This window comes from Maniola jurtina, chromosome 22 (genome assembly GCF_905333055.1).
Source record: "Maniola jurtina chromosome 22, ilManJurt1.1, whole genome shotgun sequence".
Taxonomy (NCBI): domain Eukaryota; kingdom Metazoa; phylum Arthropoda; class Insecta; order Lepidoptera; family Nymphalidae; genus Maniola; species Maniola jurtina.
The window spans coordinates 11,475,190-11,501,956 of NC_060050.1; the positions used below are offsets into that span (position 1 = coordinate 11,475,190).

Consider the following 26,767-nt stretch of genomic DNA (forward strand, 5'->3'; position numbering starts at 1 on the left):
AAACCAAGATCAGCATAATAAAAATAAAATTAATTAACGGCTGCCTTGCAACGGCTGTAATTATCATGCACAAATATAATTTTGTCCACTCGTGATGGACTTAAACGAGACCTTTTTGCCGTTACTGTCAAACCGGCAATAGAAAACACTCTCTCGCTGGGCGTGCTTGTAGCAGGCACTGATAAAATAGCCTTCGCTAATTTGTACAGTAACGGAAATGCTGCTTGTCTTTCTTGCCAATATTTAATAACATTGCCGTCTTTCAAATCACTGGCATTACAAGATACCAAATACTTCAGGCATTCTTTCTCAATAAAATCTTGTCCATCATCATTAAACGTAACTGCATGTTTTTCAACAAGTTTGACCAGAAAATTGTCTTGGTCACCTTTATTTGACGTACTAGAGCGGCTGAATTGCGCCTCAAGTTCACACGCTGGCACTACTTCTTTGATGCAGTTGACCAAAAAGCCCCCCCCCCCCCCCCCCCCCCCGCGGTGACAAACCGTTCTGGGAGAGATTTTAAATTTTTTCTTTTTTTTTAATATTCGGTTTTCTCTAATGCGGAATGTTGGTGGTTTTTGGCTTCCATCATTGAATTTATTTCTACTGTTTTTCTGGTGTCATATTATTATCTTGTTTTTTGTTTTGTATATATTGGCGTAAACAACATCATACGGAAATACAGTTTAACCCTACCTTAAACTTTTAGCACTAATTTAGGGGAGATAAATGCCATAACGTTGGTTTTGAAGAGATATTAACATTTTTTCAGTCAAAGGATGACCTTCCATGTTTTCCTTAAGGCCTCGATATTTGTCAGATTAAGTCATTGCAAAGAGGGCATCCCTGAGTTGCATGCATAGGGTTAAATGCTGAATCTTGTTTTGTACCACATCCTGGTATATAGAAACAATAAAAACATTGAATAGTTATTATTAGTATTGACTGTCTCTGCCTCCTATTTTCTCATGCTACTAAATGCCTCAGGCTCCATTGGATTGGATAGGGTTTCTGGAGTTAGTAATGCAGTGCGCTCCCATAGCTCCATCCGTAAACGATTCGATCCGTAAGGTCCGTTACGAACAAGGTTCGACGTTTACCTACAGAGTAAAGTGGAGTGGAGTAAAGCAAAGCGTTTTTTTTTGACAGCATCTTAAGCTCAGCTTTATTAATTGACATAATAATGATAAGAGTTAAGGAGTGCTGACTCCTCAGTAGAAGGCTGCCGCCGCGCTGACCGCTGGTGTGAGACCGCCGCCGCCAGCCGCTGTTCTCTTGCAGTGAAGCCGGTGGTGAAGTGAAAGTCTTTTAGATGAGGTTTTGATTTATTAACCGAATTTTACAATTGTTACTTGATAATGAGTTCAATTAAATTAATATAAAAATGATTCGCGGTAATAACGATTGCGAGGGTGAAGCGAGTTGGAGCTTCTACGCGACGCGTTCGTAGAGTTGCTTGTAGAACCGGAATGACGCTATTCCTGGGGGATGACATATTTATATGCAGCACCGCGTGGGTAAATTGGTGGGGTCGCTCTGCAGTCACGTATGCCTTGGGGCTTCTGGAATTCGTCACTAATGGATGTCTGGATTTTTGCTTATCGCTGCAGTTTTGGGTTTTTGTGCATTTACGCCGTCGCGACGATGATGCTTTCCCATGCTTGGTATTGATAAGCTGTGTGTCTGCGACATGTTGCATCTTTCTAATGGTTACTTGGGAATAAGTTTATCTCTTAAAAGCTTTTAAAAGGTTTTTGTTAATGTGGATCTGTTTACAATCTATCCATTTGCGATGTCTGGTTTCTTGACTCCTCCCCCCGTAAGAGAGAGCTTAGGGTGTAACTTGTTATGCCCGGGCTCTCTTCACCATTGTTTCTTTCTTGATTTACTCTGCATCTGCTACTGTAGTAGATATAGCATACGCCGCATATGATAAAAGTCATCGTTATAACTGTCCAGATGCTGGGTATCCACACGTGGTGAGTGACGCTGTCATCTTCTTTCAATGGTTTCAGTTTGAGTGCCTCCCATTCTTCAGTAGTGCGGTAGGTGGTTTGTTTCTCCTTTAAGTGCATTTGAATTTGTTGAATCTCTTCTTTATATAGTGATGCGCTTTTAAGTACAACTTTCGTATGAAGACTCGCCATGATGAGCTCGCAGCCTGGTTCCAATTGAAGCTTATACGGTCCCTTGATGATTTCATAATGTGTTTCGCTGCATATTATTTTCACTCGCTGAGTATTCTTCGAAAACAGGAGAAATATTCCGTTATCGATGGTTTCTATTGCTTCATCTTCCAATAACTTCGTGATAGTGCAAGTGTGATTGTTCTTCGTGTAAAGAGCTTGATGTATGCAGTCTGGAGTCTTGCTGCCGTCTTTCCACCAGATTTGATGGCACATGAGTGTTTTTTCTTTCTTCTTACATTGAGCAGTGTTCGGATAGGCATACCAAGCGTCCTTTATGAGGATTATTGGATATTGGACTTCAAGGATTTGACCATCAGGATTTGGGAATGGGATTATATTGTAAGCATTACCTTTAAAGTTCAGAATGGCTACTTTTGCAACAAAGTGAATAACATTTTGAGCAGTATAAACTAATATCGAGTCAACCTCATCTTCATTAATACTATCAAATATATCTCTATAAGCTATTCCAGGTTTTGCTAATGTAATACCTAACTCTAGCATATTTACTATATCCTCAAATAATATAAAACTTGTCAAGATATCTAAATTAATCTTATTGGTATAGCTTATCTCATAAAGTTTCCTTAAATCTCTTCTAATACTACTTAATCTAATTTCTATTTTATTAATCGTTTCATTAAGGTTTTGATATAAAGAAACCTCATTATTTTGCAATAATTGAATACTTTTTGTATGTGCTTTAAGTCGTTTGCATCGGGATTGCCGGCGATGAACTTAATGACAGTTCCTAAACCATTAATCAATCCACGTTTCTTTCTATTATTATGACTCATTAAATTACTTAATTTTCCCAATAAATGTACATATAAATTATTTAGGAAATGATTATCTCGATTATCTCTAGTTGACATTATTTTAGTCATAGATTCTAAAATTTCCGATAAATTACAACGTTTAGTGATATACTCATATCCTTCGATTTCCGTTATGGGTCCTATTTTTTCAAAGTAAACCCCATTTGGGTTTTTCAGCTTGGTTATTTCATAGCTCGTGCTGCCCTGGACGATGATCGTCCTGTAACAACAGGTCTTAATTTATTCGCAGCACGTCTGTTTTCCCTATTATCTAGATATACTTTAGGAATATTGACGTCTCGTATATAAGTTTTTCTACGGGTGCAAAATACATTTTCTTGTTTTTTCGATTTTTCTAATTTTTCCTGAGTTTCCAGCTGAGGTTCTGGAAGTTCTGTATTTTCATTATATTTATCTGTTCGTTTTATTTGCGCTTCGCGTCTGTTTTTATAAATGTAATCGTAAATAGTTTTCAAATATTCGCGGTGTTTTGCCAAAAGGTTGTTTAATAACTGCGAATCATGAAGAAAATTAAATAATTGTTCTACCTCAACATGCCCAAATAATATTTCCTGTGGTGTTAACTTAGTATCTGACTGTATAGAATTATTATAAGCAATCAGAGCTAGCTTTATTTTGTCATCGTGAGGCAGTTTATTTTTATATTGTTCAGTTAATAGTCTGCAATGCTCTCTAAGCGTAGAGTGAAATCTTTCTACAATTCCATGTGAAGAGGGATTGTATGGAGTGGTAAAATGAATTTTAATTTTATATAAGTTAACTAGTTCTTTAAGTAAAGAAAATTCTTTTCCTGAGTCCGTTGTAATTTGTAAAGGTATGCCGTAACTAGCGAAAAATGATAAAAGTTTCGACATTACTGTGGAGCTATTTTTATCTTTAATTCTTTTTACTACTGCAAAGCGTGAAAAACCGTCTACGATCGATAGGTATAATTTTCCTTCGATGTCTACTACGTCGCAAAATATATGAGTTAATGGGCGCATAGCTATCGGTGGTAGACACATCGGTGGTTTTATTGGATGTCGTTCGTATTTACCTGCTTTACAAATAGTACAATTACTAATATAGTTCCTAATATCCGACATGATATTTTTCCACCAGTATTTTCTACTAATGTGCATCATAGTTTCAGTGATACCACGATGGTTTGTTTTCCCTTCGTGATAATTTTTCATTATTTCAACCTTCCTATCTCTATCTGTTATTGTTTCAACTATCTCAGTGCAACGTACAATACGAATATCTTTATTATAGTCTTTCGTAAGTATGTTGACCATTTCTTTATATAGTTCTTCGGTATAGAAAAAGGCGTAATACGGAATGTTAGGCTTTAAGTATTCCCTAATAAAGTTCCTAAGAGCGTTTGCGGAAACATTTTTCGCCACTGCTCAGGTGTAGGTCGCGGCATGTTCGTCCAATGATTATTATTTTGCAATGGTAATTGCTGGTTATTTTCCCTGTTATTTATAGGAATATTCTGATTGTTATTGTTTTGCCATAAGGGCTTAATAGGATTTGGGCCTAATTGGAATGGTTTTTCATTCCAATTGGACTTCTGGGGAAAATTGCGGAAAGATTTTACTTTTGATTTTTCTAACTTTTTTGCAAAATATTCTGGATGAAGTTCTAATTCGTGCCTAACATGATTATAGGCCTCATCAAATGTTGCATGTTCAGCAGATCTGATTAGCCTATCTGTTGACAAATCTAAATTTTTACATAATTGATCAATACACACATTTTCTAATATTGTTTGGGCTTGTGCATTTTTAGCTTTATTTTTTGCTGAAAAAAGTAGGTTTTTAATTTTATCCGCGAATTGTAACTGCGACTCGTTAAACAAACGTTTTATTCGCGTTATTTCTGAAATAATTTGTTCAAGTGACCTATTGTCCCCGAATTTTAAGTTTAATGCGTGAATTAATTCCTCAATTGTACCATTTGGCATATGAGCCACTGCTTTTATAGCTTCTCCCCGTAATTTACTTTTTAAAATAATGGGAAATAGAGCCCTGGCATCGGTATCCGCAGCCCTAGCTAAAACAGTGACCTGTTCAATAAAAAAGTTTAAGGTATCTCTGTCGCCGTCGTATTTTGGCAAATATTTTTCGATTGTCGTATGATTGAGAGCCATTTTGAAATTAAAAAATGGTAACACAATACAATATAAAACAATAGAAAAGGAGCAGAAAATAAGGAAGGACACTTACAGGGCAGCCAGAAGAAGAACTGCTTTCTTCATAGGGTTGGTTCTCCGCTTCTTACGACGAACTTCGCTTCTTGTAGCCCGACGCGAGGAAGCGTTACCGCTGGCACCAGTTAAGGAGTGCAGTTAAGGAGTCAGTAGAAGGCTGCCGCCGTGCTGACCGCTGGTGTGAGACCGCCGCCGCCAGCCGCTGTTGTCTTGCAGTGAAGCCGGTGGTGAAGTGAAAGTCTTTTAGATGAGGTTTTGATTTATTAACCGAATTTTACAATTGTTACTTGATAATGAGTTCAATTAAATTAATATAAAAATGATTCGCGGTAATAACGATTGCGAGGGTGAAGCGAGTTGGAGCTTCTACGCGACGCGTTCGTAGAGTTGCTTGTAGAACCGGAATGACGCTATTCCTGGGGGATGACATATTTATATGCAGCACCGCGTGGGTAAATTGGTGGGGTCGCTCTGCAGTCACGTATGCCTTGGGGCTTCTGGAATTCGTCACTAATGGATGTCTGGATTTTTGCTTATCGCTGCAGTTTTGGGTTTTTGTGCATTTACGCCGTCGCGACGATGATGCTTTCCCATGCTTGGTATTGATAAGCTGTGTGTCTGCGACATGTTGCATCTTTCTAATGGTTACTTGGGAATAAGTTTATCTCTTAAAAGCTTTTAAAAGGTTTTTGTTAATGTGGATCTGTTTACAATCTATCCATTTGCGATGTCTGGTTTCTTGACTTAAGGTAAAATCAGTTTAATGAAACAAGACACATTTGAGACCAAAGGCCGAGGTATCTGCCGCCGTTATGCCAAAGTCATCACATATTAAGCTTCCTCAATTCCCACGCTTGTATAAGGCCGCGCTCTCACAAAAATCAAAAATTTTATGATTTCAAGCGCTAAATTTACCATTATAGGAAAAAATTTCACATAATTGAATACATGTTTAAAATAAACCAATTTTTCGTATTGATATTTAATGTATCATATTTAAAAAGACTATTTTGTTTATTGCGTGGCTGCTTATTGCAATTTGGAGTGATGTTTATTATTATTTTCATGTTAGATCAAATTAATGGATTGTTATCAAAACTACATAAAAAGATTCGTTAAAGAACATAGTTTATTTTCGCATAAATTTTTGAATGAAGTTATGCTTTATTCAATACAAAAAATTGTGTTAAACTATCCATATAATTTGCAAAAATTGGCAACAGTTCTTTTTTTTACTCATTATTGTGATTAAAAATCCATATTTTAGTTCATTATGTGTCAATGAGACTATATTTTAATACTTTTTTTTTTTTTTTAGGGGTTGCCTTATCATGCGATCAGTCGGTGGACTATGAGCAGATTGGTTGGAGGAAGTTGGCGTTCATTAGGAGAAAACTTCCCCAGCGGGAAAACTCCATAAGTCTCAGCTAAATGTCTAGTATATGCTTTCTCTTTAGTCGACGGATTGCCTGTGGCATTGTCAGCTGCACTGCCAGGCGATTTGGGTGGTTAGTAAGCCTTGTTTTGTAGTTGCAACTATAAGTTAGAATTTCTTCCTTTACTGTGTTAATGTTTAAGTGCTCATGAATTTCCGATATTTGTAGGAACCATGGCGCGTTGGACAGTTGTTTCAAAATATAATTTTGAGCTCTTTGTATAATTTGAATATTGGAGTTGCATGCTGATCCCCAAAGTTGTATGCCATATGACCATATTGGCTTTATTATTGCTTTGTATATCAGTAACTTGTTGTCTAGAGAGAGTCTGGAGTTCCTTGAGAGCATCCAGTACAGTCCTCTATATCTATGATAGATCTCATCCCTCTTTATTTGGACATGTTTCTTCCAGGTTAGCCTTCTATCTAAGTGCATTCCCAGGTACCTAACGTTGTCGCTTTGTGGTAGCTGATTGTTACGCAGCGAGACCGGAGGACAGTTTCCTCGACGAAGAGTAAATGTTATATGGACTGATTTTGAAGCGCTCGTTTTTATCCTCCATTTTGACAGCCATTTGTCGATCTCATTTAGTCCACGTTGCAGAATAGCTGAAGCTTCTTCAGGAGATTTACTGCGAGCAAGAACAGCTGTATCATCCGCAAATGTAGCCACAGTGACATCGTCAATTTGAGGTAGGTCACTTGTATAGATTGTGTAAAGCACAGGACCTAGCACTGAGCCTTGTGGCACGCCAGCTGTGATTGGGTGAAACGGTGAAGTGTATTCACCTTCTTTGACTTGAAATATTCTATCAGTCAGGTAGGATTTCAATAGACCGAAGAATGTATGAGGTAGTAGCGATTTAATTTTGAATAGTAGTCCTGTATGCCACACTTTATCAAATGCTTGCTGCACATCGAGGAAAGCAGAAGAGCAGTATTCTTTATGTTCCAGTGCATCTCTTATTGTTCTGCATACCCTATGTACTTGCTCAACAGTTCCATGATGCTGCCGGAAGCCAAATTGATGGTCTGGGATGATACATCTTGAGCAGAGTTCTTTCATAAGCCTTTGCAACACAACTTTTTCACAAATTTTTGATATCACCGGTAATAAACTGATTGGTCTGTATGAGGTTATTTCTTGAACGGGTTTACCAGGCTTTGCTATCATTATAATTTGCGAGACCTTCCACAGAGCTGGGAAATAACCAACACGAATGATGCCATTAAATAAAATGGTGAGGAACATAATACCTTTTCGCGGTAGTTCCGATAGGACTCTTTTATCAATTAGATCAAAACCAGGCGCTTTCTTGCCATCCATACGTTTAATTATGTTAATAATCTCATTTGGGTTGGTTGGCGTGATGGGCAGATCCAACTGGAAAGGCTGACCAAGGACGTCTTCTATATCTGTCTCGTCACTGTCTGGATCAGTTTCATTTGGTGTGAATATTTGGGCCAAGTGGTTTCCAAAAGCATCAGCTTTTTGTTGCTGGCTTCTGGCCCATGTGTTGCCCTCCAATCTAAGTGGTGGCTTGGGGTCTGTAGGCTTATTTAAGTTTTTACACGCACGATAAAGGGAGTAATTAGTAACACTTGTTGCTGTCAACGATTCCAGATATGATTCTGTTAGAGTATCCTTTGATTTAGCTATGGCGTCTTTAAGGTCCTTAATTGCTTTGTTAAGTACTGTTTTGTCTTCTGGGTGTCTACTAATGTGCCATACTCTTCGTAGTCTTCTTTTTTCCATTATTTGAAGTTTAATTTCGGATGGAACTGATTTATGTCTCGGTGAAGAATTGGATATTTCTGGTGTACACTTCCAACAAGCTGACTGAACAGAACATAAACGGAAAAACATATTTTAATACTTAAATATATTTTTCCAGTAAATCAGATGATTTCTAAGAACAGATTTAGGGGTTCAAAATTGAGTCTGTTACTGTTTTCATTAAAACTAGGCGCGGGAGATTGATCACTACAAAATAAATAAAATAGTTTTCGCAAAAATATTACATTAACTGTCAATGCTGTCAATACGAAAGATTGAGAAGAATTTTAAACATGTATTCAATTATGTGGAAGTCTTTCCTATGATGGTTAATTTGAAGCTCGAAAACTTTCTGCTGTCAGTTCTACGTCAAACCATACGACGCCAGCGACGCCATATTGAAAATCTAACATAATAATAATGAAGAAAACATATTTTTATACTGCTAAAATATCTGTTTTAACTCAATCATTTTATTTTTCCCGAGAGCTTCCAAGGCTTCCAGAGCTGCGAATCGCAATTAAAGAGGAGCGGAATGCAATCCTCGAGATTTCATCGTCAGGCTCGTGAGGTGGATGAATTACGAGGGTGCTGGCAGTTATCCGAGCAAGGGGAAGGAATACTGAATACTGACCAAAAACTTTTTTTTAATTTTATTTTTGTTTCTGGCTTTAATTTTTGTTTTCATTTCATGATTACTAACGATTAACATGGCTGGAAAACGACTCTTCTTTCTAAAATCCTTAATAAACACTTAATTAATTGATTAATCCCAATGAATTTCCATTCATTTTATTCATCATAAAATGCACTTTCTGCAGGTATAATTTTGATAGTTGTAAGTTTTATACTTTTTGAGAAAATCGAATCAGACTGCCAAGGTAGCAGGTGGTCCGGTTTATTTGCTGTCCAGTGTATTTGAAGAAAATTAACGATTACAAAATATACCACTATAAATTTATATTTGCAATAGTCGATTATTTTAATTTTATTTACAGGTAATCCAAAAACTCTAGACATGAATCGAGAATTCGTAAAAAAGAAAAAACGATCATATACAGTTGCTCACAGTCAAGACATGTTGGATTTAGCATTAGAATGCCTAAGAAAAAGACAGTTTTACGATTACTACGATTAAAGTGTTTAATTCATTCATCATATTTCATTTTTATTTACGATACCTTTGTGCCACCCCTGAATTTAAGAACGATTTTGGACAAAGTACGCCCTAACTTCGTCTACCTAAATAAAAGTATAAAATATATAAAATTAAAAGGCATTAAGATAGTGTATTTGGACTTTTGAATAATTTATCTTATTTATATTTTTTTGATAAAATTGTTTTTATGTTTAAAATTAATTTCCTATGCATAGATGAAGTTTAGAATTTCACCTTAACTTCGTCTATTTTTTTAACGGTCATTAGCTTGCCTAAACTATAAACAGTAGGTACACTTTCATACACACATAAAAAGAACTATTACCATTGGACGATGTTTGTCAGACATAACAGATTTTTTTAGATCCGATTGGCGGAAAATTTGAAAAAACGGTCAAAAGCAGACGAAGTTAGGGAACTCTACGGTACATGATGTTATGTGGTATACAATGAAACAAGATGGTACTCATTGAAACAGTGTTTCATTGTGTCCACTGTGCAACTGTATCATTGTGGACCACCTAAGGTTTTTTTTACTAACCTCATTTTTTTATCCACTAAATCGTAACACTTTAACATAAATTATAATCTATTCCACATTAATCTATAAAATATGTTTAATGCTAGTTAATCATGAAATTTAAGAAATTTTCAACCATAATTTACTGAAAAATCTATAAAGAATGTTAAAAATACTTACTTTTTGTCGCAAAAAAGGTAAAATGCTCCGCAGACACGTGTTCTCCCACGCGGCGCTGATGCAAACTGAGGTATGGCGGGGGGTTCACGAGAGTGTCCTAACACGATATAATGCACGAACTGGCAACGCAGAATTTTAGAAATTTCATAGTGTTTTATTGTGTACCACTGTTTCATTGTTGGACATTTGACCCTAAATAATTACAAGGGTTTCTTCAGCATCGTATTACTGGCAGTTGTTGACGCGAAATATAACTTTTTGTATGTAAACATTGGATGTCAAGATAGACTCTACAACAACTCTGAACAACTCTTAACAACTGTGAATTAAACGAAAAACTTAAAAAAATATGCACTCAACGTCCCTCAATAACAGATACTGTACGAGGTGCGAGCACGAGGTGTATTTCTATCCAGTAGAAATATCATAGCTTTGTATGCAAACTAAGTATTATGATATACTTCATCTGCACCTGAAATTGAAGTTGAAATTAACAAACGTCGACCCAAAGTAGTATATTTCGTGAATATCGTAATCTATGCTAGAAAAATAATTGTAAAAAAAAATTGGTTGTCTGTAAAGTCGGTTTACTGACGATAGTTGAACGTGACAACAAAGGCCGATTGTGCTTCTTTGTCGCTCGTTCCGCGCTCTCGCTTGCACTTCAAGCCTTACATGGAACGCCTCAGAGCGAGGTAATGCCGCATGAGTCATGTTTTTCGTGCGTGCAGCCGGCTCTATCGAATTATAAGACGTTGTCACGTCAAAAAAAAGAAACCAAATTGTATCTGTTACTTGTGGGCCTTTGTACTTAAAAACTTAATAAATAATTACGTACCTTTTCCTGTACTAGTTGATTGTTTAGTTTTTGTTTTTCCCTCCTCAATGATGCCAGTAAACTTGTCATTTTCTTTTTACATGTTTGTCTTTCGCTGTCGAGTAACGAAGCCAATCTATTCCAAGCGTCTTCTTTCTTGAGTTTGTTGTAATGCTCTGGATGAGCTGGGTTCCACAACACTTCCTCTTCTTTGTGCCACTCCATGTTTTAAGAAATAAATACGAGAGGAACGAAGTGTGAAGTAGAGACGAATGGGTGCGCGAAATATTTTTAAAAAGAAATGAATTCGGTGAATTTCATCACATTATGCAAGATTTGTATAATGACCGCAGACTGTTTTATGGTTATACACGCATGGGGAGAGATACTTTTGAGTACATTCTTAATGCAGTACGACCTATCCTGACTAAATACAGCAACTTTCGTGACACAATATCACCTGAAGAACGATTAATTGTCACTTTAAGGTAAGGAAGTAAAAAATGCTTTTTCGGTATATTTTTATATAATAATTCTTTATTCAAATGAAGACATGACAATGAGGACATTAAATATTTGAGTCAGGATTGAATTGCATAACATAGTGAGTAACAGCTGATGGTTGTTGTGACATTAAAAAAGGTTGTTGCGATTGCCCTCCTAGTTTTGAAGTATTTGGTGACATATTGAATTCATCACTGAACTGAGCCAAATCAGTAGAACTTTCTTTCTGTACCACAGATGAAGCATGAGCATTCTTTTCATCAATAAGTACTTGTTGTAGTCTTGAACGTACAATTAACTTACGATTTTTAGGTATCTCTTTTAAAAATGGGAGGAGACTCATTAGGAACTGTGCATCAGGTTCATTCGCACTTTTTTTAAAGTACTGTAATTTCTCCTCTTCAATTTCCAATAGTTTTGCATCGATTTCCTCTGGCTGACGTCTTTTACCTTTTTTTTTCAATGGAGATTTAAAATGCTTTGGAATTTCTTGGTCACTTTGTTCAGAAGATGGACCAGGTAATGGTGAAGGCGTATAGTTACTTTTTGTATTTACACTATCCTCACCATCAGAACTCTCACATGTATCTGGCACGCTACCTTGCAGATCCCTTCAGGACATTGTACTTTGGAGGAACATCAAAAGCTGAAAATAAGGCCACTTGGAGAATTGTTCTGAATTGGCTGCTTGGCCAGATTTATTATTGTTGAGTTTTTTTAGTTCTTCCCGAAAGTGTCTCGTAGTACCCGCCATTTTTTTTTAACTCGTCAACTGAAAACAAATCTTTTATTATTACAGGTACTTAGCCACTGGCTCATCATTCAGATCACTTGGATATACATTTCGGATTTCAAACAATACTGTTGGTTATATCGTACATGATTTTTCAATTGTATTGCATGCTGTTGTGAATGCAAAGTACAGATTTATTGCTATAGATGTGGGAGCATATGGCAAAGAAAGTGACGGTGGAATATTTTCACATTCAAACCTCTCAAGACTATTGGAAAATGGTGCTCTCAACACAAACCAGGAAAAAGTATTACCAGGAACTGCTATAGCTTTGCCTCATTTCTTAGTTGGTGACGAACCTTACCCTATGAAGATATACCTCATGCGCCCCATCCTCAAAGAAATTTGGGTCCCGAAAAAGAAATATTTAATAAACGCTTATCAAATGCAAGACAGGTTGTTGAGTGTGCCTTTGGCATTCTGAGTAGTAAGTGGAGATTGTTGTTGAAAGCAATTGAAGTAAATCCCAACCGTGCAGATGTTATAATAAAGTGCATATGTTTACTTCATAACATAATTATTGATAAGGAGGGTATCCACGATTTGCCTACGGAATTACCACAATCACAAAATGAGAACAGAAACCAATTCATGACTGCAGGTGAAAACAGGAGCGCAACGAGAGCTCACAACATCAGGGATACACTCAAAAACTATTTTTGTCAAAATAACAATTGATTTTAAGACAATACTTATCTGTTTATCATAAAATAAAATATATAAATTTACTCACCAGGTTTTTCCATTTCTTCGAATATTTCACGCCATGCTGGCCCAGCCTGGGAACCGCGTCCTTGTTCCAAGGTTGACATGATGTCCTCCACCAGTTTCCCGCGTACTTTCCGCCTGTAGAACCGGCAAAACAGGAGAAAACATGCTGCACCGATTATGACGAATGCCATGATCGTCATAACACCATAATGTTCTAGCTTCTCGCTTAACTCGGCTAGCGCACGGTTGTCCGCGCCATTCTACGCGATAATTACTTCGGCGTTTTTTTGATTGCTGCTTCCCCATATTGTCAAAAATTGCCATATAAATAAATAATACGGCGCCGGCGCGGCAGGGGGAAGAAGCTGCGAACTTACGTCGCGGCCCCGAGCTAAACACATAGATCGATATCGGTTTGAAAATCGCCTTTTTTGCCTGCGGTATTATGTATTATGTAAATAAAAATCGTCATGTGTTAATATCTGCTCTAAAACGAATTACTTTAAAGTTCGAAAATCCTGTGATGACAGGAACACCTCCTAAAAAAAGTATATAAAATTTTGAAAAATTTTGATGAAGTCTTACAATAACTCGGCCCCGCGAGAATAAAGAAACCGATTTAATTGGAGAGTAATAATTTTGATGAAATCCTCTACAATAGTCACCGAAGCAGTGGCGGATGAAATTTTGTAACATATCCAGGTCCTAGGTCTTCCAGGAACTCTAGGTGCGTTGCTTGGACCTAGACATGTTAGCAGAATCAGCTCTGTACAGCCAGGGATTTATGTGGAAAAAGATAATTATTAAATTGAAACCTCGAGTACCTTAGAAATAGTTATTTAATTCTTCTTTTGTTGGTTATAGATTTACAATTAAAGTTAACTCGACTAGTTACAGAGACATGAGAGATGCATTAACTATCTCAAGGTGCTGTCCGCATTCAACGCACCTCACTATGATCTTAGGTTACTCGTCTTAATGATAAGTTACGATTTTAGGAACGTATATGTCACAATCTAGTGTAAACCATCAATTAATATAATTGTAAACCAAAATACAAAAATAGTTGAATTAGCTTCACAAAAAAGTTAATATGTTGGAGAGAATCCACCTTAATATCCGGAAGATTTAGGAAAACACCTGTTCCGAAAAATCAACCTTCGCTCCGGACGCGCGGCTCATGCAGACTGTGGCCGTGTGTCTTACGGACTAGCTGGGTAAAGGATGCAAGAGATTCCTATGGATTACTGGCGGTCCACGCTTCCTCAATCCAAACGTGAAGCGAGCAAAACGCGTGTTAACTCTCAAATTTCAGCGTTATTTTATAACCCAATCATGGTTTTTTAAAATTATAAGGTTGTTAGGGGACCATGATGATGATTTTCTTATCAAGTTGTTTAAGTTTCAATTAAATTCCATAAAATTCTTAATCACAACAACATAACAACACGCACGTTTCACCCATGTCGCCACCTAAAAAGAAAAATGAAATTGCAAATTGGCGACACGCTTATTTCGGGTAGAGGAGCCTTACATCTTTCTAATTAATTTTTGAGAGAAATGATTCACTTACCAAATCGTGATGGCCGACACCCACCCGCCGCGTGGTAGAACTTTATCCTAAAACTGTAACAAGGAATCATAAATTCACAACACCATCGAAAAGTGGACGAATTGATCTCGCACGAATAAACTCACACATACCATTTTGGCTAATTCGTCAACTCGGACGCTAGAAACTCGCCCGCGCGGCCGAGTTGGGAAAATAAAATATTAATTATTCTTTTATTATGCGACTCGGCCGCGCCACGCGGTCGAGTTGCCGAAGTAATTTTTTCGTATATTGTATTCGTCAACTCGGCCGTCAATGAAAATAAAAAGCATTATTGTACAGTCAAGTACAAAAGTGGTTCGATTTTAAATATATTTTTCTATAGGTAAAATAAAACAAGCTTAAAAATATAAAAACATGTATATATTTAAAAAATCAACATAGATGTATAAAAAAATAAGCTTAGTCTAATAGGATTCAACAATCGGTATGGACAATTATTAAAGTACATGTTTGACAGACACACTAATGTTTTTATTATCACATAAATCATTTAACTTACACACTAATATTTATACTATCATATAAATCACTTAAAAAATCACAGATCATTTTAAACATCACAGATTAATTAAAAACTTACTTTTTTGAAAAATCACTACAATCAACTGACTAGTATTATTTGTCATAATTATGCAATAGATAAATAACAAAATTATAAAACAAGTCGTTCGATACAGAGATCTATATTTATTTTCCCTTGTTTATATTCATTAATGGTAGTATATATATTTTCATCAATTTCTTGTGTTTCTTTAAGTTTTTTGGTTATGTTAGACCCTTTTTGGTATAATACATTAAAATAATCATCTTCTTTTTGTAATATTGTTAAAAATTGTGCTATACTTTTGGGTTTGGCTGGTATTTTTTTGTTAATAGTAGAATGCCAACTTTCAATCATATTGGTTGTACGATGTTGTGTATTGTAGCAGTTCCATTTATTAAAAAAAAATGATTCTTCACTTAACCACGTTTCTACAAAATAATCATTGAATGAGACTATATTTGGAGTTCTTGGACATTGTGACATTATATACAACCAACCACTTTCTACATCTTCTTTAGGTAGATGCGCCAAAACAGAGCAACGTTTTATATGTTTTCTGGCTAATTTAAATTTGGTTAGGCCTAAATTGTCAGCTCTTTGCCACAAACTTTTCGAAAAATGAAAATGACAACCACTTATTTGTGTTTCAGGGAATGTTTCTGTAATTGCGGACAATGCTGCTTGCTCAAAGTCTAGTACAAATAATTTTGGATTAAATTGAGGGATTTGGCTTTTGATAAGGTTAAACAAAGTGTTATAGATATTTTTTGTTTTACTTGGCAGCAAGGCATATACCACTGGCATAATATTGTTATACATCTCATTGCTTCCTAAATCAACATGCACGGTGTACAATTGTTGAAAAGGCCTTAAACAACATTTGAAGGTTCCATCACATAAAATAGTCAAATTTGAGCGAGATAATATTGTTCTACAATTTTCATTAGCAAAAACTAGAATTCTGTTTGATTTATAATTATAATCAGCTAATACAAAATTTTTAAATTTTTCAGAAACAATAATTTCACTTGGGGATTTAAAACAGACTTTTGGGACGTCCAATGATTTATTTCTCTTTTTATAAAGCTTATTTTTAACATTCACAAAGTCAGGTATTTTTTTAATCAAATTAATTCCACTGTCTTTAAGTTTTGATACAGTTTCTCTATAAGCACTCGGCACTGGAATAGTATAGTCCGATGTAATTTTATCAATACACTTTCCAAGTTGTATTTCTAATTCGTTGGATGCGAAATCAGGCTCACAATTGTGTATATCCTCTCTTTTAATTGAGTTGTCAGTAGAAGTAACTAGTGCCGCCTTGCACGTGGTCCTTTTTATACAGTACCAAGTGGTAGTACCATCTTTATTATTTCTTTTTTCGTTGTATTTATGCCCCGCGCGAAGAAGCAATCGCTTACCCCTTTGTGATGTCAATATTTGTAATTGGGGTTGATTTTGTAAGCCAGATGGCCCTGGTTGTGATTCATCGCCTGTAATACAAAAGTAATTAATTATAGAAATTTCTTAAGCAAAATAGCATTATTTTCAATTACAATGAAAAGTAATTACATTACATGAGATTTTAGCATGATATTTAATTTTTGCCACAGATTATTATACGCAAACTATTACTGCATGAACAAAATAAAGCACATTCTTTTATATTTTAATCATAAGCAAGCATTTAAGGGACCGTCATGGTTTGAACCGCTCAAATTTCGAGTTAATATGAAAATATATATATATATATCTAGGTACTAAAGTCATACGTGATTGCTTAAAATACATTTTTCTTTTCCTCACACAAAAAAGCACAAACTTGTTGCTAATATGAGATTTTTTAGGACGGAGCCTTAAATAGCAAACAAAAAGTGTTAGAGACAAATGCAACGTGGATGGTTAATAAACCCTAGCGTTAACCTCGCTAAACTTAATTTTTTATTGTTCTCACCTGCATTCATTGTGTTTATAATATTTGCTACTTAATAAAAATCAGAAGACTGGTTGCATTAGCTGTAAAAAAAATTGGATACACTATACATTTTGTTTTAGATAAGTTGTATAGAAATCAAGAGAGTATTTTAGTTTAAATTAAAACAGACGCCGTTACAACAAAGCAGTCAAAATGGCGGCCATCTGCTATTCAAAATTACTGTTTATTAGTTAGGATTACCAAAAAATACGATCGTGGTTAACAGGAGTATGAAAAAAAATAGATACTTAGCTATAATGGAATATTGCTATAAAATTAATATTATAAAATAGTATGATTTGGCTTACTTACCTTTATAAAACTTCACAATTTTCACTTAACACAACACAAGCTCTGTGGCAGCCTTTAAGATGGCGGCCTGATGAGTAAAAGTGACATGGATCATTGACGCGGGCGCAATATATAAAATATACCACATGCGAATATGTACTGAATCTTAAGGCACGAAGGTTTAATTTCCGTTATTCACTTTGATGTTGGGTGTGGTGATTAAGTTGCCAGCTAGGAAAATTAAATACTTGCCTATTTAAAATAATTATATATGAGGGAATAAATTAATATCTTTCAAGACAAATGGGGATAAAAGTAATAAAGGGAACTGTCCAATATTGGCTTGGCGTGGACAGAATTCATACAAAAAAACAATTATACCAAAAATTATCATAAATTAAATCATGATTATTTGTGATTTTCAGTTGTATCAATATAAACTGATAAAATGTTTATTTATTAAGTATTTTAATCCATTAATTATTTAGTTCCGGTTTATTTCCGGTTGGTAATTTGATTATGTCACGTTGCCAGTCTAAAAAACATATAATATTATTAAAAACAAATAATAATCGATTTCAATACATATATTTTTGAATCGATTATTTGTTAATTGATTATTTATATAAAATATTGTTAAATCGAAAACAAAAAGAAAAAGTTATTTCCCAAAGTGCTTTTAGTAAAAATCATTTACTTATGGCGAAAAATCACACAGTTATACTTAGGTAAATTGCTATTGAATAGATAAAAAGCAATATCAATATTGCTCGATTAATTGTAATAACTTCGATTATCGATATTATTCATTAATAATCTATTTTATTGTTTCTCGAAAATGACTTTTATGGCAACCCTAGCTATAGACTTTACTTATCTTTACTCTTTTGACTTGTCATTTTGACAAACTAAATGTCATTCCGCATTCGACATTCGGCTTTCGCTTTCACTCATTGTGGTTGAATTGTGTTTACTATTTAATCGTAGTGAATATTAATTGTTGTCATTTTTGTTTCGTTTCCCGTTTTTTATCTCGACTTTTGCTATTTATAATGGACACCGATGACGCTATTTACGACGACCCTGGCATTCCTACCGGTACCGATCGAAGCCCTAATGTTGACCCCGGACTGAACACGGAACACACGACTCTCACTGAATTGAGATATTGTGTTAATTGTGGTACTGATGTAACTCAAAGGAGAAGGCATAGCCTTGAACTTGTAGAGGTTATGTCCGTAATACGACACTGGATTGCACCCCAAGCGGTAAGTGTTCAATGCACTATTTGCTATTTCGCGCTAATGTTTATTTAGGATAAAGTCGTAGTTATGTTGCTGCATAAGCTGTGCATGAATACATGGTTATTGTCAGGGGATAATACTAGTAACATTTTCAATTTTGAAAGCATATGTATTTTGTACTTGTGTGCAGTAACATCATCTTTATTCATTACTAGCGGTCCGCCCCGGCTTCGCCCGTGGTACATAATATATAGCCTATAGCACTCAGGGATCACGTACATATCCAACGGTGAAAGAATTTTTGAAATCAATCCAGTAGTTCCTGAGATTAGCGCGTACAAACAAACAAACTCTTCAGCTTTATAATATTAAGTATAGATTCAAAATAAAGCAATTTATATATAATATTTTCATTCTTAACAGGTGATTGATAGCACTATAGTATGCCACTCTTGCTGGACTTTAGCTCTCAACCAGTCACACCACTCCACTACGACTAATGATGATCAACCTTCTACTAGTGGTGGTCACCATCGTCGTGTTTGTATTAGTTGTGGATGCTCTTTGATGAGAACAAGATCTCACAGGCTACGTACTGATACTGAACGTGAGGCACGCATTCGAAACATAATAATGGAGAGGATTATGCCCCGTCAGGTAATTATTATATTTAGTATTTGTCACTTATAGCTTCTATATATCTTCTTAATATTGTTAGCATTAATGTACATGAATTCGCTTTGTATCTCATATAATAATTACTAAACAAACGTTTGCTATATTTTTATTTGGCTATGACCAAAACCTTGTTACTAGCGATGAGGTTGATATGATAAGTTTATCATAGTTAAAAAGTCTTGAACTTCATTTTGTCCTCATAATACACAAATACTCTTAGTATATTATACATTATGTATTCTAAGCAAATTAAAAATATGTTCATATAAGTGAACTTTATTTCAGCTGCATGGATCAGATGAAATCTGCCACCCCTGCTGGCAGAGAAGTGATCGATTGTCAAGTCGTACGCTTGAGCCACCTCAACAAGGAGCATCAACCATTATTCTACCGAACCTTAAAAGAGCAGTAGATACCCAAGCACATTGTTTTTTCCCAGACTGTAACTTACTGGAAAGACTAACAGTTCCTAAATGGTTGAGGGTAAAGCTTTTTGCAGATTTTAAGTTTTATGTTCCACCAAATTGTAGAATTTGTACATTCCATTTGCAAAATGATAATTGGCAGCAATTGGAAGATATTGCACAACCAATACAAAGTTTTACTACAGACCATATTGAGGATTTTGCATCATTTATAAATGAAAGGGCCACTATGTTAGATTTTTCCAATATAGATGATATGTCGGAAGATTTTGTACATTTTTGGGTAGGCTTAACAAAATCTCAGTTTAGGCAACTTATTTTTGATGTACCTAGCTTAAGGAACATGCAGAAGGGCTCAATAGCACTTGCTGCATACTTAGTTAAATTAAGAACAGGTGACAGTGATGAAAGACTCGCCACATTGTTTAATATGCCCCGAACAACATTATTGAGATATATGAATAAAGCACGTAATGCACTTAAGCAAGATTTTGTTACAAGAAACTTGGGCATAAATAATATTACTAGGGCTGAAATTGCAGCAAGGAATTTGTTAATACCAAATGGACTCTTTTGTGCAGAAGATAGGAAACCCATTGTTATTATGGATGGTACCTATCTATATGTACAAAAGAGTTCAAACTATATGTATCAAAAAGATACCTACTCCTTACTTAAGTATAGGAACTTAATGAAACCTTTTATAATAGTGTGCTGCGATGGGTACATTGTAGATGTAATAGGCCCATATCCAGCAACAACGTCTGATGCTAATATAATGTCAAATGAATTCAGCGATGAGACAAAACCATTACGGCAATATTTTCAACCTGGAGATATTTTCATACTGGATAGGGGTTTTAGAGACTGTTTGCCATTGTTAGAACAGAACAATTATTCTGTCCACACCCCTGCATCCTTGCAAGAAGGTGAAAACCAGTTATCAACACTAGCAGCTAACCAGTCTAGAATGGTTACCATTTGCAGATGGGTTGTTGAAGCAGTAAATGGCATTTTTAAACAATCTTTTAAGCTTCTAAGGCATGAATTTTTTAACGTTGCATCAAGACATGCCATGACAGATTTTACAGTAGCTGCAGCGTTGATAAATAAGTTTCACCAAAGGATAAGGGATAGGGATGATGCAAGCCAAATCCTTGAAATCATAAATGAAAAGCTTTACATGAACAATGACCTAGCAGATTATGTTATCAGAAATAATTTAAATAGAAGGCGAACACAATTTTTAAATATCAATGTTGACATAAACAATGTACCCTTTCCCAGACTGGAGCTAAGCGATTTAATTCTTATAGCTTGCGGGACCTATCAATTAAAGCAAGCCCGGTCCTACTATGGGGAGCACATTAGAGGTGATGGTTCCTATACAATTGAAGTATGTAGAGACATGGCGGGTAACCTATTGGAAGGTTTTACTGTAACTGAGAATTCATCATTACTGCGAGGTAAGATCCACAGCAGGCACATCAGTAGAAAAATATATTTTGTTTATATTTTATATGAAAATAATAGGTCAGGCAGAGAAGCCATAAAACAATATTGTTGTAACTGCATTGTGGGTCGACGGACAGTAGGTTGCTGTGCCCATGTCATGACAATAATTTGGTTTATGAGCTGGGCAAGGTATCAAGAGTCAATAAATCCACCTGCCCAGTTCCTAGATAATATTCTATTAACATACGAATCAGAATAAATAAAATAAAATAAATGGATTTTTAATTTGAAACCCCTTCTCATAAACCTCCATAAAAAAAATTAGGAACACCTGGACACAAAACTTTATTAATTTTCTAATTTCTACTTGTTAGTGCTATTATCTTACAATGTAATTATTATTCTCAGTGACTGTCCACTTCAAGCCAAAACCCCCATACAAAGTGGACAGTCTTCTTTCGACAAATATTAGGCGTAGATCGGTTTTATGGTAGTAGATTATTGGTTTTAAAAAAGAAAAGCTAACCAAGTGTACAAGTATATTGAAAGAATGAAAATTTGATGTCTCGTTCAAGAAAAATTAAAGGCGAATGACGAAGACCTCAGTTTTGTCAATTTTAGAAATTACAATGTAGTAATTTCATATGATATGAAAACAGTTTCTGCAGGTAGGAGTTTCTCTCAATATTTTTTGTAAATAATTAATTAAACTGAATTTTTAATTTAAGCCTTACAACATTGCACACCAAACCTCTCGTCTTCCTTATCACAATAATAATACTGATTATTAACGCCCTTATAGAAACCGGTTACTTTGGCGCAGCGTCGGCATACATACATTTTGTGACGCGTGATCTTGATAGGTTAATTACAGTAACCCTGTCTGTTTGACATTGGTTTGACGTTTTTCATCGATACGCTGTATTACACACTCAGAGCAAGCTCCCTTAACTTGGCGGCGAAAAATATTCATTTTTAATTATTTTTTTACTAAATCGTTTGTTCGTCGTTTGTTCTTGATTGTTCGATCAAATTTGATGTTTGTTCGATATTCATTTTTTTATAAATTATTATCAAAATTTTGTCCTTAGGTTAATCCAGCTCTTAGGGTGCCTTTCCACCAGAGATGTGCTATGCTACGTTCCATCAATCATATTCATTGGCCAGTGCTATGCTATGTGCAGCAATGAATATGATTGGTGGATATCAGACGCATCTATAGCAACGTAGCATAGCGTTCAACTTATTCTGGCTAAAAAAATAATTGTTTGTTTTAAATATTTTATAACGTGAATGTACTTCTTGTATTCGGCCGAGATGACGAATAAACAAATTCACAAAAATGAATTGTATTGACTCGCCCGCATAGTAATTAAGCCTACGGCCGAGATGTATAATAAAATAATAGGTATAATTAAATCTTCCCAACTCGGCCGCGCGGGCGAGTTTCTCAAGTCCGAGTTGACGAAAGGATCACCATTTTTAGCAAAAACTCCCAGCCTAAACTATCGTTATCCTTTTTAAAATTTGTAACTACGCCATCTTCCTGCAAGGCGAATCGAAAAAAGAAAGAGCTGTCACACCAAAATCTTTTTTTTCTTTTTGTTTTTTTTTTTTCTGGCCCCAGATTCCTGACCACCTGTCAGTTTCCAAAATAACTCCATCACCCATGTGAAATTTTTACAAATGTATTTTATAGATCCTTGTATAAGGAAAAGGCAAATATTTCACAAACGTAAATTAATAATTAGCAATCGTAGGAGGTTGCTGATCATGAACCTTATTTTGTTGAATTTTTGGTTCTGATATACTAGGCTTTTTGCCCCTACTATCCACAAAAGCCACTGTTTTATTCTTGGGCTTATAAGAAAACTCAGGAGTTATAATATTTGTTGGTTTTCCAGGCTCTGAGAATAATGTAGCACGCTGGCTAGCAGCTTCTATCTTTTTGCAACTCTCTTTTAACTGTGAAATTGAATCAATTTGAACTAGTGCTAACTGTTGAGAGAAATTTGGGCGTATGTTATGTAATAAAATCTCTAGTTTAGCTGCTTCTGACAGTTGTGTCCTTAAGCGAGCAAACAGACAAGCCATAACAGAGAAATAAATATGAATAGGCTCTTCTACCCCCTGTGTTCTGGCACGAATTTCACCCAGTAGACGATAGTCATAATCGACCGGATCAAATTCCTCCAATATTAGATTTTTAAGATCAGACCACGTGCATACCTGATGTTTTAATCCTCGGAACCAAATGAGAGCTTGATCACTAAATAACTGTGCTGCAGACCTGAACAGTTTGGCATCCGAAACCCCGTAGCAACCCTGTAACTCTTCTATCCGTTCAATGAATGAGCGAGGATCCGTGGTGCCGTTGAACTTAACGTTCCATTTGGCTACATTCTTGTCACTGGAACACTCGAAGAGCGAAGATTCATGAACTATTGCTGCAGAAGATGAAGTTGAAGCAGGAGTTTCTGAAACGTTAATGGTTGGAGTTTCAATTTTTTCAAGTAATGAATCAAGCCTACTTTTGAGTTCTATCTTTTTTGTTAACACCGCTGGTTCCTCAGTTGAAATCCTATTCAATCGATGGTAAAGGTGGTAGGCTAGGGCTTCTGCTCTAGCTAGCGATACCTTCTCTTTATACACATCCCATTTATCTAACAAAGCTACTAGTTCATCTAATTTTTCACCTATAATTTGAAATTCGGAATCCGCTTTAAAAGGTGTTTCTATTATGGCCTCAGAAGGACATTCTAAAATAAGCTTGCGCATCTGTCTTCTGAGGGCATCGACAGTATTTCCAGGAGTATCCGCACGTATGGACACTTCATAGACTAATTCATCCTTTCTAAGGGAGTGAAATTGTATTCAAATTCAAATTCAAATTCAAATTATTTTTATTCAATTAAACTTTTACAAGTGCTTTTGAATCGTCAAAATAATCTACCACTGGTTCGGAATGCTGTTCCTACCGAGAAGAACCAGCAAGAAACTCGGCGGTTGCTCTTTTCAAATGTACAATTTACAATAATATGCCATACTGTATACAAGCAATTGCAGCGCCGTATATTGCTGGAGCGAATCAAATCCAAGCTTTTTTGTCATTTACATAATCTTCGATTGTATAATAAGCTTTTTCCAGGAGCATACTTTTAATAGATTTTTTAAACTTGTGTAAAGGCAAGTCTAAAATTGATTGTGGAATTTTATTATAAAATATTACACTCATTCCCACAAACGATTTTCCCACTTTCCTGAGGCGGAGCGTAGGATATGCGAGCCTATTACGGTTTCTAGTTTGCCGGTCGTGGAAATCACCGATTTTTTTGTAACTATGAATGTTTTGTCGTACAAAAATTATATTAGCGTAAATATATTGAGAAGCTACTGTAAGAATACCTATTTCCTTAAATTTCTCTCGTAGGGAATCGCGCGGTTTTAAATTATAGATTGCGCGTATTGCCCTTTTTTGTAATACGAAAATTTTTCCAATATCTGCCGCTTTACCCCATAGTAAGATTCCGTAAGACATAATACTGTGAAAATAGGCAAAATATACAATTTTTGCAGTTTCCACATCAGTTATCTGTCGAATCTTTCTAACAGCGTAAGCAGCAGAGCTGAGTTTACCAGCAAGTGTTGATATATGGGCGTTCCATTGAAGCTTTGCATCTAAAGTTATCCCTAGGAACACGGTAGTTTCTTCTACTTTCAACATATCATTATTTACCATTAAATTAAAATCATTTGCCGTCTTAGTATTGGGCAATGCGAATTCGACACACTTAGTTTTCTTTGCATTTAAAAGCAAATTATTAACAGTAAACCAATGAGTAACCTGCGATATGGTTCTATTTACATCGTCAAAATTATTATAATTTCTATCGACTTTAAAAATCAAAGACGTATCATCAGCAAATAGTACAATATCGCAATCATTTTGGACGAAATATGGTAAATCGTTTATATATACCAAAAACATGAAGGGACCTAAGATAGAGCCTTGTGGAACACCCATTAGTGAGGCTGATCCGGATGACTTCACATCATTTACACATACAGTTTGTATACGATCACTGAGGTAGGACGCAATGAGACTAAGCGCAGAGTCTTTGATTCCATAGTGGTTCAATTTAGCCAAGAGAGTCTCATGCGAAACGCAATCGAATGCTTTAGACAAATCACAGAAAATTCCAATAGCATTCTGTGAGTTCTCCCATGCATCGAATATATGCTTTAAAAGCATTGCGCCCGCATCGATTGTTGATCGACCTTTAGTAAAACCATACTGCTCCGAATGAAGTAATTTATTCAGATTAAAGTGCTGGAGCAGTTGGTTGAGCATAATTTTTTCAAATATCTTGCTAAAAGTCGGTAAAATTGAAATTGGCCTGTAATTATTTGGGTCAGTTTTACTACCCGATTTAAAAAGAGGAATTAATTTACTGTATTTCATAAGATCTGGAAAGGATCCTGAATCTACGGACTCATTAAAGATTAGAGCAAGATATGGAGCAACAATATCAATAATATTGCTGATTACTTTTACTGAAATTCCCCATAGGTCTCCGGTTTTTTTGTACTGTAGCGATTTGAATACTTTAACAATATCATATGGGGTAACGTGTTCAAATTTAAATAATAATACACTGCACTGCATATGGTATAGCTCTGGACTTTTCCATGTTAAGTAATTGATGGTATACACAATTACAATATAAAACTTAAGTTAATTATATAACAATTAAGTTAACAATTAGACAAACAGTTAGTAACTTAAACTGATAAGAAATATTTGTAACACTGAAAAGAAAGCATTAATTACAATATTATCCTTAAATTTCAATTAAATTGATGGTTTACCTACAATATTTTCAAAGTACTATGTGTCATATGACAACCCTGGGTGTATTGAACTGATTTCATAAAAACTAAGTTAATTTTTGAACAAATATAAACAAATAATAGTATTTAAATTAAATTACAGGACGAACACTGTAGCCTGTGTAAAACAAAAGTTTTAAAACCCAAAAAGCGCCACTGTAGCACTGGGGAGAAAAAATATAGTGTATAATTTAAATATGAAAATTTTTGAGTTGTTGAGTGCCACTATTACACTCTGGAGAAAAATAAAGTATAATTTATACCCGTTGAGTGCCACTGTAGCACTCAGGGGAAAATAAAATATAGTTAATACCCGTTGGAGCGCCACTGTAACATATCCAGGTCCTAGGTCTTCCAGGAACTCTAGGTGCGTTGCTTGGACCTAGACATGTTAGCAGAATCAGCTCTGTACAGCCAGGGATTTATGTGGAAAAAGATAATTATTAAATTGAAACCTCGAGTACCTTAGAAATAGTTATTTAATTCTTCTTTTGTTGGTTATAGATTTACAATTAAAGTTAACTCGACT

The 26,767-nt window shown here is 35.4% G+C and overlaps 1 protein-coding gene, 1 long non-coding RNA gene and 1 pseudogene across 2 annotated transcripts; all 3 read right to left on the reverse strand.

Annotated features, from left to right (window-relative positions):
* Window positions 1-11,069: 11,069 nt before the first annotated feature.
* Window positions 11,070-13,312, reverse strand: LOC123877120 (annotated as a pseudogene).
* Window positions 13,313-14,398: 1,086 nt separating this feature from the next.
* LOC123876853 lies at window positions 14,399-14,825 on the reverse strand. The gene is made up of 2 exons (XR_006798441.1): window positions 14,695-14,825; window positions 14,399-14,594 (listed from the first exon to the last, which is right to left on the reverse strand). It is a non-coding gene; the product is annotated as an uncharacterized LOC123876853 (long non-coding RNA).
* A 9-nt stretch (window positions 14,826-14,834) lies between these two features.
* Window positions 14,835-19,177, reverse strand: LOC123876845. Its single transcript, XM_045923221.1, has 3 exons — window positions 17,568-19,177; window positions 17,235-17,296; window positions 14,835-16,773 (listed from the first exon to the last, which is right to left on the reverse strand). Exons 2-3 carry the CDS (start codon window positions 17,242-17,244, stop codon window positions 15,389-15,391), a joined length of 1,395 nt encoding a protein of 464 aa, XP_045779177.1. The 5' UTR covers window positions 17,245-17,296; window positions 17,568-19,177; the 3' UTR covers window positions 14,835-15,388.
* Window positions 19,178-26,767: the final 7,590 nt, after the last annotated feature.